This window comes from Stenella coeruleoalba (genome assembly GCF_951394435.1).
Source record: "Stenella coeruleoalba genome assembly, chromosome: 15".
NCBI classification, from domain to species: domain Eukaryota; kingdom Metazoa; phylum Chordata; class Mammalia; order Artiodactyla; family Delphinidae; genus Stenella; species Stenella coeruleoalba.
The window spans coordinates 24,414,545-24,430,599 of record NC_137161.1 but is presented as its reverse complement, the minus strand read 5'-3'; the positions used below and the strand labels follow the sequence as shown (position 1 = coordinate 24,430,599).

The 16,055-nt window shown below is 36.8% G+C and overlaps 1 protein-coding gene across 3 annotated transcripts in view; it reads left to right on the top strand.

The window, feature by feature from the left end:
- The window catches only part of ITCH (itchy E3 ubiquitin protein ligase), a 121,473-nt gene that overhangs the window by 82,259 nt on the left and 23,159 nt on the right, over nucleotides 1-16,055 (top strand). For all 3 annotated transcript variants that reach the window (XM_079946531.1, XM_079946529.1, XM_079946530.1), the window contains 3 exons: nucleotides 3,051-3,120; nucleotides 8,543-8,627; nucleotides 11,858-11,986. In XM_079946531.1, coding sequence (XP_079802657.1) covers nucleotides 3,051-3,120; nucleotides 8,543-8,627; nucleotides 11,858-11,986 — 284 coding nt within the window. The remainder of the gene's footprint in view (nucleotides 1-3,050; nucleotides 3,121-8,542; nucleotides 8,628-11,857; nucleotides 11,987-16,055) is intronic.

The following is a 16,055-nucleotide window of genomic DNA, read 5'->3' as shown; positions in this document are numbered from 1 at the left end:
TGATATATTCCTTGTGCTATACAATATATTCGTTGTAGCTTATTTATTTTGTACGTAATAGTTTGTACCTCTTAATCCCCTACCCCTATCTTGCCCCTCCCCCTTTCCCTCTTCCCACTGGTAACTACTAGTTCTCTATATCTGTGAGTCTTTTTCTATTTTGTTCATTCATTTGTTTTAGTTTTTAGATTCCATATATAAGTGATAACATACAGTATTAGTCTTCCTCTGACTTATTTCACTAAGCATAATACCCTCCAGGTTCATCCATGTTGTTGCAAATGGCAAAATGTCCTTTTTTTGGCTGAGTAGTATTCCATTGTGTATATATACCACATATTCTTTGGCCATTCATCTGTTGATGGATACTTTTTTTACTTCCATATCTTTCTTGGTTATTGTAAATAAAGCTGCTGTGAACATGGGGGTGCATGTATCTTTTTGAATTAGTGTTTTTGTTTTCTTCAGATATATATATCCAGGAATGGAATTGCTGGATCATATGGTAGTTCTATTTTTGGTCTTTTTTTTTTTCTTTGGCCACACCATGTGGCATGCAGGATCTTAGTTCCCTGAGTAGGGATTGAACCCGTGCCCCCTGCAGTGGAAGCATGAAGAAGTCTTAACCACTGGACCACCAGGGAAGTCCCTGCTTTTAGTATTTTGAGGAACCTCCATACTGTATTCCAAAGTAGCTGCACCAATTTACATTTCTACCAATAGCGTACAGGATTCCCTTTTTCTTTACATCCTCACCAACATTTGTTTTGTGATGTTTTCAATGATAACCATTCTGATGGGTGTGAGGTGATATCTCATTTGTGGTTTTGATTAGTGATGTTGAGCATCTTTTCATGTGCCTGTTGGCCATCTGTATGTCTAGTACATGACCTTTAAAAACACTCTTTTTAAAGACAGATTTAACAGATTCTTGGAGCACCTACAGTGTGTATTGCTTTATTGTAAACTTGACCAATTAAATAGAGTCTTTGGAACTTTTCTAGAATTGCAGCTTTTACTCATCAACCATTTTCTTTTCTTTTTTTTTTTCTTCTATCCAAATTCTTACTCTTTGCTCTTGTTATAAAGTGGTTCTAAATTATAAAGAACTTAAACAGCTTATTTTAGTTATGAACTGAATTGAACATTCTTAATACCAGCTACTTAAAAAGTGGTGGGGTGTTGCTGATAAAGTCTGTTTATTGGGTAGATGCAGTGGCCTTTGTTCTGACCGTGGTTACGGGGGCAGTAGATGCTCATACACCTAGCTTTTTTTTTTTTTCTTTCGGTACGCGGGCCTCTCACTGTTGTGGCCTCTCCCGTTGCGGAGCACAGGCTCCGGACGCACAGGCTCAGCGGCCATGGCTCACGGGCCCAGCCGCTCCGCGGTATGTGGGATCTTCCCGGACCGGGGCACGAACCCGTGTCCCCTGCATCGGCAGGCGGACTCTCAACCACTGCGCAACCAGGGAAGCCCTACACCTAGCGTTTTTAACCTCAGAATGGATAATGTATCACTGTGTAATGGCTCTGGCCCATGGTTTCATTGTGCCTGTACCCCCCACCTTGTCTGTCCAGGGAGAGCCTGTGGGATACGCTTGGGTCTTAGAAAATTATCAAAACAGATTGTCATATGCCAGACTACTCCGACCTGTTCTGTAACCAGGGTTCAAACCTTGTGTAGTGTTTCTCCTTGGTTACCCTGTTTTCATTATTGTGTGTGTCAGGAGGAGCAAGGCCACTGCTTGACAGGTCTGTCTTCCAAGAGCTTTTAAATGAGAAATGGAATATATCTCATATGCTTTTAAAACTTTTTCAGTCAGTTAACCTAGTTGCTGTAATAAGTCATTGACATGGGGGCGGGGGTTGGGCAGGAAAGGACCAACAGTGGGGGAAACTGCTATAAATTTAGACTAAACCAAATGCAGTATGATGACTTTGTTTGGATTCTGATTTGACCCAGTAAGCAACCAGAGACATTTAATTAGGGATTGTGTATTAGATGATAAAATTAACATAGATTCTTTGCTAGGTATGATAATGATATTGTGGTTGTATAAGAAAATGTTCACAAATTTTAGAAAGGCATACTAAAATACATAGGAGTGAAATGATGACTGCTTTTTTTTTTTTGCTTCAGCAAAGAATATGGAAGAAAAATAAAGAAATGTGGTAGTTTTGGTAATTGTTGAATCTCGTTGCTGGTATATGGGGTGCACTGTCTTATTTTACTTGTGAGTTCTTTTTCCATAATTTTTTTTTGAAGCAGTTAGTCTATTATTTATTTGCCTTATCTTACTTAAAGGAGTAAGGGCTTAACCACATCTTACTGAAAGACCACAAAGTATCCCCCACTTCATTATACATTTAAACTAAAACACAGTCATTAACCCTTCACACTACACACTCAGTATGACTTCTGCTTCTCTTTTTCCAGTGGTTGACTCCTACTTTCCTTTTATCTAACCAAACCTCTCTCCACCAATGTGATAATTTCAAACAAATTTAAGAAATCTTCTATACAGTTCTAGGCTTGTCATCTCCTTCCAACTGGAATTCTTTTCTTTTACTCATCTGACAGCCTGTTCTTCCTGCTCCCCCAACTCTCTTCTCACAATTCTTTGTATATACCATGTCCTGTATATGATCCTCTATTTTTGAGTTATAAATACAAAATTTTTCTTAGCCAGCTGATGACTCTGAGTACTGTTATTTATAAGTAACTCTTGGGAGATTTATGTATTTCTCTAATTTACTGATTTGGAGCTAAAGAAGGGGAAAAAATGGTCATTTGGGTGTAAAATTACTTGTAATATTTGAATTTCAAATAGTTTCAAATGTTAAATAATGTTGACAAAGTTTTTTTCTTCATGAGAGTACATTGGCTTTTATTCTTGACCTTGTCATACTTCTCTATGATGTGAACTCTGTAAGAGTATGTTATGTTGCACATGGCCAGGGAAAGGCATATCAGAATTCATAAGCCTGCTCTCAAGTTATCTGTTTTAAGTTGTTCATTATTTCACCATTTTGGGGGTTGTTCTTTTTAGAATCAAGACTTGTTTGCTACATCACAAAATAAAGAATTTGATCCCCTGGGTCCCCTGCCACCTGGATGGGGTAAGTCACATGGATTTTTAAATTGAATTCAGTTATTTTAACAATTAGGTATTTATGGATGGATGATATACTCTGCGCTTGCTTGAGTGAATATCTGGAAAGCTTTTGGGGTGTGCTGGTTTAATTCAGAGTGCCAAATAGGCATTTGATTTCCCAAAAGTTCTAAGTTACTCTTCTAAAATATAAAAATATTTTGCCCACTCAGCATGAGAAGAAATGGATTATGATACACATGAAAGTCTGGATGGACCTCAAGGGCATTATGCTTAGTGAAAAAAATCCATTTCAAAATATTGTATACTGTGTTATTCAATTTATATAACATTCTTGAAATGACAAAACTATAGAGATGAGAAATAGATTAGTAGTTGCCAGGAGACAGAGCCACTGGTAGGTGGTTACAAACATAGGAGGTAACGTAAGTGGTTCTTATGTAGTGGTGGAACAGTTCTATATCTTGACCGTGGTGGTGATTACACAAATCTGTACATGAAATAAAAGTGCATAGAACTGTATGTTTACATAAATGAATTCAAACTTTAAAAATGAGTGAAAATTGAATAAAGTTCGTAGTCAGCAGTAATGTACCAGTGTCAATTTTCTGATTTTGATATTGTGCTATAGCTACATAAAATGTCACCATTGGAGGAAACTGGTTGAAGGGGGTATATGAGATTCTTTGAACGATTTTTGCAGTATGCTGTAATACTTATTTCAAAATAAAAAGCTTTAAAGATATTTTGATCATATCGGTGCTTCGAAAACACAGTTCAGAGGTTGATTGAGTTGATGTTATCTGAAAGAACAGTAGAAGGGGGAACATATTGGGGTGGTGACTGTGTCCTGCATGAGCATGCTCTGTTATCAAGTATCTTAGTTATTAAAACTTTTTATAGACTTTAAGATGAGCCTGCCCTACCAGATTATTTTATATCCATTATATAAGTCATAGAGCTGTAGCGAGTTTCCAGAGTAAACACGGCAATATAGAAACAGTTTTGCACGGAAGAGAAAGAGAATCTAGAAAGTGCAAAACAGCAAAGTAAAGCCATTTATGGAACCAGTTGAAGTTTTATCTTCAGGAGCTGCAGATATTTCAGAAAGTGATATTTCTAGATAGTCTTGTTGGGAAACATCAGTTTCTCAGATAGATTGCTCTAGCGTTACTTTATTTAGGAATGGAGGGGAAAAAATTGATGTCAGTGTCACATGAATCTGGGCAATAAATGATACTGGCTATGTAAGCCTGCTTTTCAGTTACCCCATTGCCCTTAAAGATATTTATCCCTAGCATTCCTAGGAGTCAAAGAAGTAAAAAGATATAATAGTTCATAGTTATAACTGTTATTGTCACTAGCTTGTAGCAAAGGGAAGGCATATGAAAGTTGTGAATTTCTGTCTTTACCAGTGTCTGGTAGTTTAGTAAGGAGTCTTTTGGATCTGTGGGAGCCTTGTAATGGACAGTTTATTATTGGTATGAAGTACTTCAGAAGAAGGGATGTTGTTCTTTTGAGGCATATTGAACTAGACCTGCTTGGTTGCATTCCCAGACATGGATGGTCTTCTCAGCTTTATTTCTAGAGTTGTTTTATGTTTGTGTTACAGAGGAGAAACGATATACCTGTAGGTCGTGTATTCATCCTCTTAATTTTAGTGCAGAAAAACCATGACCTGATTGGCTTTTGTTAGAAACACAAACTATTTTGCTCCTTCTCCAGGGCAGCTGTTACAAAAAATTGTTTTTCGCTCAAAGAAGCATGAATTGCAGGCTATGTTGCCTTTATTTGTAAAGCTTTTCTTGCAAATCTGGTCCTTGTCTTCTGTATTTATTATTATCCTCAACATCAGTATTTCTCATTTTTACTTTAGCCAACAACACCTCCATAAAATACTGCCTCTAGAGGCCCAGTTCCAGCTTATGTATGTTATCAGAATTTTGCCTTGGTTATTTTACATTCTGCTTATTTTTAGGTTTCATACTCCTGAAGTTGAAGTGCAACCCCTCCCCCTTCTTAAATGAGTTCACGATCATCCTATTATTTAGACTGATTACTGCTTTATGATTCTCTGCCTTTGGGGCATATGCATTATTTGTTGAGCCAGTGACAGCACTGGTACTATCACAAATGAGAACCACCCAGTAGACCCTCAGCATTGATCCAGGAAATAAAATCCCAGTTTACAGCCTGTGTTGATGTTCTAAAGTTGTTAGCATTATTTTTGTGACACCATGTATCCAGCTTCTTCACCCTTTCAGACTTCTGTATGCTAGGACTAGACATTACCACCTTACAAGCTGACAGTGAAGAATTTTTAACACATGCAAACTATAGAGGCTGGAGAACAAAGAATGCTTTTGGTTCAACAATATGTCTAATAGGGCTTTGTGTAGAGGGTTTACCCATCAAGTATAAAGCTATTTTCTCATTTTCAGAGTTGCTATGAAAGAATACATAGAACAACAAGAAGTTTCTGTTTTTCAGTGTTTTATTTATCAAGTCAGGAAGTGGTTTGATGTGCATTCAGGCTTGGTGTTCAGTTATTTAGGAGTTGTTTACCATGTGATTTTTTGAACGAAGTAAGAAATCAGCTCTGTAGTCACAGTACTTCTCACTAAGCAGGTGAGCCTTCAGTTTGCAAGCGCATCACCTTTGAAATTTTGTTTTTCACAGCCTCTTCCAAGAAATGCTTTTATCAGTACTATATACTTAGAACAAACATAGAAATAAGTTTTCTATTAACTTTATCTTACCTCATGTTAGCTTTTTTTTGTTTTGTTGGTTTTTTGTTTTAAAAATGTTTCTAAGCTTTTATTTAGAAAGCCTACCTAGTAAAATCACAACTACAAAGTGTGTGAGCTATAATCTAAGTGCACAAACTAAATATTTAAAATGTCAAACATATGTTTTTCACTGAAAAGAAAATCTGCTTAGTTAAAAGTTAAAAATGAGGGACTTCTTGGTGGTCCAGTGGGTAAGACTCTGTGCTCTCAGTGCAGGGGGCTGGGGTTCGATCCCTGGTCAGGAAACTAGATCCCACATGCATGCCGCAGCTGAGAGTTTGTATGCCGTAACTAAGAAGTCTGCATGCCACAGCTAAAGAGCCTGCACGCTGCAATGAAGATCCTGTGTGCCACAACTAAGACCCAGTGCAGTCTAAATAAATAAATTTTTTTTTGAAAAAAAGACATTTAAAAATGATAAAACCAAAGCACACAAAACAAGTTCAGGAATAAGGCAAAATTACACCAAAGCCTTAAATCTGTTCATCTGGAAGGAAAGGAAAAAGGAATAGCTCCATGCCATCCCTAGCTTCATGCCACCATTCAGTAAACACTGACCATGGGTAAGAAGAGGGTGTTCTTAGCTGAGGTCAGCTAACTGACCTCATCAGCTCTGATATGGTTGGCAGGGTGCTCAGACTTCAGAACCCTTGGAAAACCCAGGCAGTGACTCTGTTCATGTTAGCTTTTTGAAGAGAGAATATCTGGCCCTGAAATCTGAACTTACGTGGCAGTTAAAAGGTGAATATACGCTCAACTATGCACTTAGGATATTAATTTTAGATTATAAAAGTTACATAAAAATTACTTGTACACAAGAAATTTATTAATTCTGTAAGTGTATTTAAAAATTTAAATTTGACTGCCAAGAACATTAACTTATTTTGTTATTATGTAGCTACAACTGTGTAGCACTGTGGGTGCTTCTTTTTGCCTCAGAGACAGCTCTTAAAGTTGGTTACATGTTTCCACACTGAAGGTTCCATGACCGGCAAAGCCATTTTTATTATTCAGGTTGTGGCAGAAGATGCAGAGTCCATTTTCTGTATGTAATACACTCTAGAAGTTCTATTTCCATTTTAGGTCAGCTGATATAGAAACTACCTGAGATGTCAGGAGCAGATTCATGATACCAATATATCCCTTCTGTGCCACCTCCACCCCAACCCCGACCCCCTGCCCCAGTATCATCACTGCTACTTGCGATCATGGAGTCAGTCCTGGAGATAAGTTAAAAGTTACCAAACACTAACTTTACGAGGCTATATAATTTGGCCTAATACTCATTCTGCAATATCTTGCTTAAAGAAAGATCCAAAGGATCTAAATAAATGTTGTTTGAAAAACATATGAACGTTCAAACCATAGGAAATAAAAATTGGCTTTATCACCATGGAGTTAAGCTTAAATTTTTTTTTTTTGAAAATTGCTAATTTTAAGATAACCATGCTTTGTAAAATGTGGGAATCCATTTCATACTATTGAATACTTCAGTTTTCATTTTTAGACATTTTGGCCAAATTTAAAAGATTCAGACACTGGAAGAGACCGTTCTTTTGAAGAATTAATTTGTAATGGATCAAAGAAGTCAATAGTTCAAAACAACAGAACTAGTATTAATATTAAAATTTCAAACCTAATTTGGTTATTAAAAGAGAAAATAATATCCACACATCTTGTAAACCTTAATGAGAAATCTCAAAGAAGCGGGGCAAATTGTGTAGAATGGGTATAAGAAAACAAGGAGAATTCTAAAGCAAGAGGCAGGTGGGTAAACAAGCAGCTGCTTCAGATACAGTAAATTAAAGAGCAGAGCCCTTGTGCCCAACCCTTGTGTAAAAAGTTACTATAGATATTTAGGATTTGGAAACTGGTTGTATTAAGAAACAGGATATATTTTGAAACTGTCTTTTCTAGTTGAATAATGCCTAGCATATAGCAAAGAAACAATTAAGTTATATCCCCCCATTGTATTTTAAGAATTGAGATGGTGTGATATGAAAAAAAATCTCTGAATGCAGACGTCAGTTTCCATCCTCTAGCTGCTACTTAATTCTGAAATTTGGGGCAGATCTGAGTTACCATATCTTCAAAATAAACGAAAACTACCTACTCTGTGGGACTTTTAAGGTTAAAATGAGGTCATATATGCAGAGTTAAAACAGTTAATTATTCTTGCTGCTGGTTGGATTGAACAGAAAGGTCCTACGGGCAGGACATTGTGAATTATGTCTATTTAGTTTCTAGGACAGCACCAGGGACCGGTTTTGTGGAAGACAGTTTTTCCAAGGTGGGGGCAGGGGTGGTGGTGATGGGGAATGGTTCATGTGGTCATGCGAGCCAGCAAGCAGTGGGGAGCAGCAGACGAAGCTTCGCTTGCTCACCCTCTGCTCACCTCTTCCTAACAGGCCGAGGACCCAGGGGTTGGGGACCCCTGTTTTAGGATAAAATGATATTTTATAACTTGAGTAAGTATGTGGATTTAATAATGAGAGAATAAATTAAACCTTTAAAGTTGTGATTTAAAAACTACAAAATCAACAGCAGTGAGAAATGGGCAAAATCAGCTCATCTTATTTTAATTTGAGGAAGAAGACTATGCCAACTCTAATGCTTTGCCTTTTTTCATTTGTTTTAAAGAGAAGAGAACGGACAGCAATGGTAGAGTATATTTTGTCAACCACAATACTCGTATTACACAATGGGAAGACCCCAGAAATCAAGGGTAAGAACTTGCAGTTATTAGTGTATAGATAACTTCTTAAAGATTGTACCCTATTTCCAACTCAGTTATGAAAAATATCAAACCTACATATTCTTTCCCCAAAGACCTTAATTACCCATATACTTAAGAGAAAAAATTACACTATTACTTCCATATAATGAATGTGGGTTTCTTGAGAGTACAGGGGGGAAAAATACCTCACTGGTATATATGAATGTGTGTGTGTGTGTGTGTGTGTGTGTGTGTGTTTGTGTGTTTTCCCCCAAAAAATACCTGTTTGTTGTTAGTAAGACCAGATTACTAATTCTAAAGTGGGGTTTTGCAACCTGACATCTCTGGATAGAATTCAGGGAGTATGTGACTTAGAGGGGAAAAATACATATTCATTTTCAGTAACCTTTACCTGAAACTGAGTGTTCTTTCCATTATGATTGTAGGCCACAACCATAATATTAGAACTAACAATGCCTAGGACTTTGCCACCAGTAGAAATCACAGGTTTTTAATATCTTTCTGCAGTTGTTGCAGATATCTCAAAATATTGTTTACACACATCATTACAAGAACTTGCTAGTTAATAAGCCACTAAAGAGATATATTATTTATTACAAGTTTATCTTTTTAATATTTATTATGTATATGTAATTGTTTTTCTTTATAACATTATGTGATAGTGTATGTATTAGTTTGCTAGAGCTGCTTTAACAAAGTACCACAAACTGAGTGACTTAAACAACAGAAACTTGTCTTATACATATTTTAGGAAGCTAGATAGAAGTTCAAGGTCAAGGTGTCAGCAGAGCTGTGCTCCCTCTGAAGGCACTAGGAAAGGATGTGTTCCAGGTCTCTCTTCTGTCTTTGATAGTTACTTGGCTTGTGCAGCGTAACTCCAGTGGCATTCTTCCTGTATGCATGTCTCAAGGTCCAAATTTCCCCCTTTAATAAGGACATCGATCATATTGGATTAGTGGCCCACCTTATTCCAGCATGATCTCATCTAATTACATCTTTAATAACCCTGTTTCCAAATAAGGTCGCATTCTGAGGTACTGAGGGTTGGGATTTCAGCAGAAGAATTTGTGGGTTGACACAATTCAGCCCATAACAATATGTAATGCTGTGTGTTTATCAGATTTCCAGAGGGTTCCATTCTGCAGGGAATTTGGTAAGCTATATAGTCAGAAGGCACAGTCCCCACAAAATTGACGTCACTTAAGACATCAGGCACAAGCTGGGAGGTCTCCAAGACTACTCTCACTTCAGACTGACTGACTACAAATTTAGGGTGTCTACCCAACCACTTTCAGGTTCAATAACTCACTAGAGAGACTAGAACTCTCTGAAACCTCTTATACTCACAGCCTCCTTTATTACAGGGAAAGGATACAAACTAGAACCAACAGAAGGAAGAGATGTATAGGGCAGAATGTGAGAGGGTTCCAAATGCCCAGAATTGATGTGGAACAGTATGTGTTGAGTATTGCCAACCAGGGAATCTCACCCTAGTCTCTAGTATCCAGAGTTTTTATTGGGGCTCCATCATGTACTGCCTGCATAGCTAACCTTTAGTTTCCAGCTCTTCCCCACAGTTTGGGCTAATACCTATAGTGTCTAGTTACTCCAGAGGTTAGAGCTGATATGGCATATTCCAAAGCCTCCCTCATAAATCACATGATTGACGGTCTGGTGTTCGAAGCCCCTAAGCAAACAGAGATACACTTGACAGGCAGGACATTCCAGAGGCCTAGAGATCATCTCCCAGTAGCTGAGGGCAGAGGTCTGACCTCTATTGGGGCGTGATTAAATCTTCACAACTACCATAGGTCAGGGTTTTAAGAACCTCTATTTTAAAGGTGTGCTTTAAATTTAAAATCTATTTCTGGGTACCAGCAAATCACAACATTTTATGGAGTTATGGTATTTAACTTAAATATTTTCAATTTCTTAAAAAGGAATAATTAAGAATTTCATAGGTAACATTTCTAATTTCTCTTTAAAATTCTGTCACTAAGGATAGAATAGACCATGTCACCTTTCTGTAATTTGCTTTAAAGTTTCAGAGCTAAAGTTAGAATCATATTTAAAGTTTCAGAGCTAAAGTTAGAATCATATTTTTATAAATAATACAAACGACCCAGTTCTATCCAATTTGTTTTCAAGAAAACAACTTGTTACTGAGCCCATCTTGCAAATATGATTACAACAAATGAGAAGTGTTATCTTCTTAAATTTTTAGTAGTCTTTTTTGTCTGACATTTGTATTTAGTTCTGTAAATATAGTTAAATGATCTTAACTTTTTGACATAGTTCACAAAGTACTGTTCTAGGCAATGGTTCTAAGCCTTTTGTTCTTCTGAAGTACACTTGAGGAAAGTGACACTCCTGTCAGCAGTAGTGGCTCTCTAAAACAGTGAGATTAAATGCCTCTAACCCCTCCTTTTCTTCCTTTCTGTTGTGAACTTGAACATTTCCATTGCTTTGCCTTCTCACCAAACCCACCAGATGAGAAAAATGAAACTGTAGAATAGAGAAAAATGAACTGGAAAATATGGATGAAACTTAGAACACTGAAGTTTAGACAGATTAAGCAAGGTCTAAAGATAGGTATTAAGGAAGTGGGTAGGAATACTCCATTAAGAACATTTGAGTTGCCTTAATAGGAATAATAGAGATTCTGGCCAAGGGGAAGGGCTTCACTTGGAGGTTTGACAGACCATGTCTTGTTTAGGGAAATGGTGAGTAGGCGTACACTACACAGGGTTCGTGGAAGGGAGTTGGAGGTAGAGTGCAGAGGTAAAACAGAAAGGAAACATAGAGGGCAGAGTATCGAGACAGAGTGAGGGCCAAATGGAGGAGTTTATGTCTTATAATTGGTTAGTGGTGAATAGTGATATCACTTTTAGAAGAGAAAGAATTTGTTCAGATCTCCGTTTTAGTACTCTGTCAGCAACGTGAAATATGAGTACAGGACCAGAGTGAGACTAGAGGCAGCAAAACCAGTTAGACTGCTGTTACGAAAGTTTAAAAGAGAGATGAATGACTGATGGTTGACGGGCCTGTTGACATGTTTAACATGCTTGTAGGATTTTAGTAAACAGGTGGAAAATACTGGACTAAATGGTTTTCTAGAAGATTTCTACCGCCTTTATGGGTATTTTTAGTTTCTGTACTTGGCAAACAAGGAACTCTTTAACACTTTTTGTTTATATATGTTTCTGTGTTTTATATAGTCAATTAAATGAAAAGCCCTTACCTGAAGGCTGGGAAATGAGGTTCACAGTAGATGGAATTCCATATTTTGTGGACCACAATAGAAGAACAACCACCTATATAGATCCCCGCACTGGAAAATCTGCCTTGTAAGTTTTCTAAATGTTTTGATTAAAAGTAAAACTGATTCCTAAGATTTTTATATAAAGATCTCAATTACCAAAGAGTGCTATTTCTTGAGGTGGCTTGCCTGTAGGTCTCTGATCACTAAATGTTTTGTATTTCCACTAGCTTCTTAAATATTTTCTCCTAGAGACTTTCCATATTTGTTATCATCTATTCACAGCATTAAATGAGAGTGTTTAGAAATTATCAGTACAGTACTGCTCACCAATTAATCCCTGATTTCTGATACCTACTTTCTTTCATTTCTATCACCTTTTAACTTGAAAACTCCCATTACTTTTTCTTTTCCATTTTTGAAAAGTAACTATGTTTCGTTGATTTGCTTAATATGTTTTGTTTAGGGTTTTTTATTTTTTAAATTATGGTCAAATAGACATAACAAAGTTGACCATTTTAGGTTTATATCTTAGTGGTGTTAAGTACACTTATTGCTGTGCAACCATCACCACGATCCATCTCTAACACTTTTTTATTATCCTATACTGAAACTCTGTACCCAGTAAACTGTAACTCTCCAGTCTCCCTTCTCCCCCAGTCCCTGATAAGTACTGTTCTACCTTCTGTTTCTGAATTTGACTAATCATACAATGTTTGTCCTTTGTGACTGGCTAATTTCACTTAGCATCATGTTTCCAAGGCTCATCCATGTTTTAGCTTGTATCAGAATTTCATTTCTTTTTTTGTTTTTTTTTTTGGCGGTATGCAGGCCTCTCACTGTTGTGGCCTCTCCCGCTGCGGAGCACAGGCTCCGGACGTGCAGGCTCAGCGGCCATGGCTCACGGGCCTAGCCGCTCCGCGGCATGCGGGATCTTCCCGGACCAGGGCACGAACCCGTGTCCCCTGCATCGGCAGGCGGACTCTCAACCACTGCGCCGCCAGGGAAGCCCTCATTTCTTTTTAAGACTGAATAATATTGCATTTTATGTATTACCACATTTTGTGTATACATGTGGTTCATGGACATTTGAGTTGTTTCCACCTTTCAGCTATTGTGAATGATGCTGTGAACATGAGGGTACAAATATCTGTTCAAGTTCTTGCTTTCAGTTCTTTTGCATATATATTCATAATTAGAATTGTTGAATCAAATGACAATTCTGTGGGTTTTTTTGTGATGTTGCCATACTGTTTTCCACAGCGAATGTACCGCTTTACGTTCTCACTGATAGAGCACATGGGTTCCAGTTTTTCCACATCCATGCCAACAGTTGTTACTCTGTGTGTGTGTGTGTTTGGGTGTGTGTAATGCCATCCTAATTAGTATGAAATGGTATCTCATTGTGGTTTGTATTTCTCTAATGATTCATGATGTTAAGCATCTTTTCATGTGCTTACTGACCATTTTTTGTATCTTAGAACAAATGTCTGTTTCAGTTCTTTGCCCAGTTTTGAATCAGGTTGTTTTTTGTTGAGCTTTAGAAGTTCTCTGTATATTCTGGATATTAATCCCTATCACATATGTCATTTGCAAATACTTTCTCCCATTCTGTGTATTTCCTAAGTATTTCATAGCTTTAGCTCTTACATTTAGACCTTGGATTCATTTTCAGTTAATTTTTGTAAATGGTTTTAGTAAGGGTTCAACTCCACTCTTTTGCAAGTGGATATCCAGTTTTGCCAGCACCATTTTGTTTAGTGGTCTTGGCACCCTTGTCAAAAACTATTTGACCATATATGTGAAGGTTGATTCCTGGCCTTTCTGTTCTATTTTTCTGTATGTCTGTGTTTATTCCAGCACCACACTGTTTTGACTGCTGTAGCTTTTACTAAATTTTGAAATCAGGAAATGTGAGTCCTCCAACTTTGTTCTTTTTTGAGATTGTTTTGGCTTTTCAGGGTCCTTTTGAGATTCCATATGAACTTTAGTATGGGTTTTTCTATTTCTGCAAAAAAAAAAAACAAACAAAGACATTGGGATTTTGATAAGGATTGCATTGAAGTTTTCTTTGGTTAGTGTTGACATCTTAACAATATTAAGTCTTCTAATCCATGAACATAAGCTGTCTTTACATTTATTTGTCTTCTTTATTTTCTTCCAGCAATGTTCTATAGTTTTCATTGTGCAAGTCTTTTACCCTGTTGGTTAAATTGATTCCTAAGTGTTTTACTGTTTTTGATGCTATTTGTAAACGGAATTGTTTTGTAAAATTTCCTTTTCAGATTGTTGATTGTTAGTATATAGGAATACAACTGATTTTTGTATGTTTTGTGTTCTACTTTGTTGAATTTACTTAGTGCTAACAGGTTTTTTCGTCTGGAGTCTTTAGGGTTTTTTATATATAAGATCATATCATCTTCAAACAGAAATGTTTTCTTCTTCCTTTCCAATTTGAATGCCTTGTCTTTTTCTTGCCTAATTGCTCTGGCTAGAACTTCCCATACTGTGTTGAATAGAAGTGATGAAAGCAGGCAACCTTGCCTTGTTCCAGATCTTAGAGGGAAAGCTTTCATTCTTCCACCATTGAATGTGATGTGAGCTGTGGGATTTTCATATATAGCTCTTATTATGTTGAGTTGGTTTCCTTCTAGTTTGTTGAATGTTTTTTTTATCATAAAAGGATATTGAATTTTGTTGAATGCTTTTTTGCATCATTTGAGATGATTGTGTGGTTTTTTTCCCCTTATTAATGTGTGGTGTACTGTGTTGACTTTTCATATGTTAAATCATCCTTGCATTCCAGAGATAAATTCCACTTGGTCAAAAGGATTAAAATGTTAATCCTTTTAATATACTCCTGAATTGAATTTACTAGTATTTTTTTTTAGGATTCTTGCATCTATGTTCATAAGAGAGATTGGTCTGTAGTTTTTCTCTTTTTAATTTTGTTAAGCACATTATAAACATACTTTTTAATTTTTTTATTTTAATTAAGTTGTACTCGACATACAATATTGTTTCAGTTGTACAATGCAGTTTTGTTTTCATGTAGCACCTTTGTCTGGCTTTAATTTCAGGACATTGCTGACCTCTCGTTATTTTTTTTTTTCTTTTTTTTTTTTTTTTTTTGTGGTACGTGGGCCTCTCACTGTTGTGGCCTCTCCCGTTGCGGAGCACAGGCTCAGCGGTCATGGCTCATGGGCCTAGCCGCTCCGCGGCATGCGGGATCTTCCCAGACCGGGGCACGAACCAGTGTCCCCTGCATCGGCAGGCGGACTCTCAACCACTGCGCCACCAGGGAAGCCCGTCGTTACTTTTTTTTAATATGCAGAAAATATAAAACTAAACTTTCATGTTTCAAACAAACTAGGAATTCAGGCCAATTAGGTATTAATGAAATTAGATATGTAATAAATTACAAACAGATACTGTTGTATCATTAATCTTAGTTACAATTAAGTTTGGGCACATATAGCAGAAAACCCCAAAACAATAGAGGCTTGTATGAAACAGAAGTATATTTCTCTCCATCATTAAAAAATAGTCCAGTGGGACTTAAATAGCACACTACTGAATAATCCATGGCTCAAAGAACTGGCTCACTAGAAATAAGGAAATTTTTTTTACTTTATGATAATAAAAGCAAAACATCACAATTTGTGGGATTTAACAAAAGTAGTCTTGGAGGAAGACTTAATTGCTTTAGAGGACTAGATTAGAAAATAGGGTGTAAAATCATTGATCACTGCTTCCACCTTAAGAAGCTAGAAATAGAAAAGTTAATTAAATACAAAATATGCATAAAAGCAGAAATCAATGAAATGGAAATGAGAGAACAGAAAAATCAAAGCTACAAGTTGGGTCTTCAAAAATTTAATAATATTGGTAAACCCTAGTAAACTTGAGAGAAAAAAGGAGAAAAACCGGGAAATGTAGTCTGCCCAAGTAAATCTCAAGACTCTGTTAAGGTCAAAGGAGAGAATGGATTTAGGAATAGACACCGTTCTCAGACAGAACCTCCTTTACCTAGTCCTGTTATATTTGGCTGTATATAAGAGAGAATCTCACAACAGGGGCTTTAAAAAGATCAAAGTTTATTTCTGTTTCTTACTTAAAAATAGTCATGGGACTTTTGTTTTTTTATTTTAAAGATG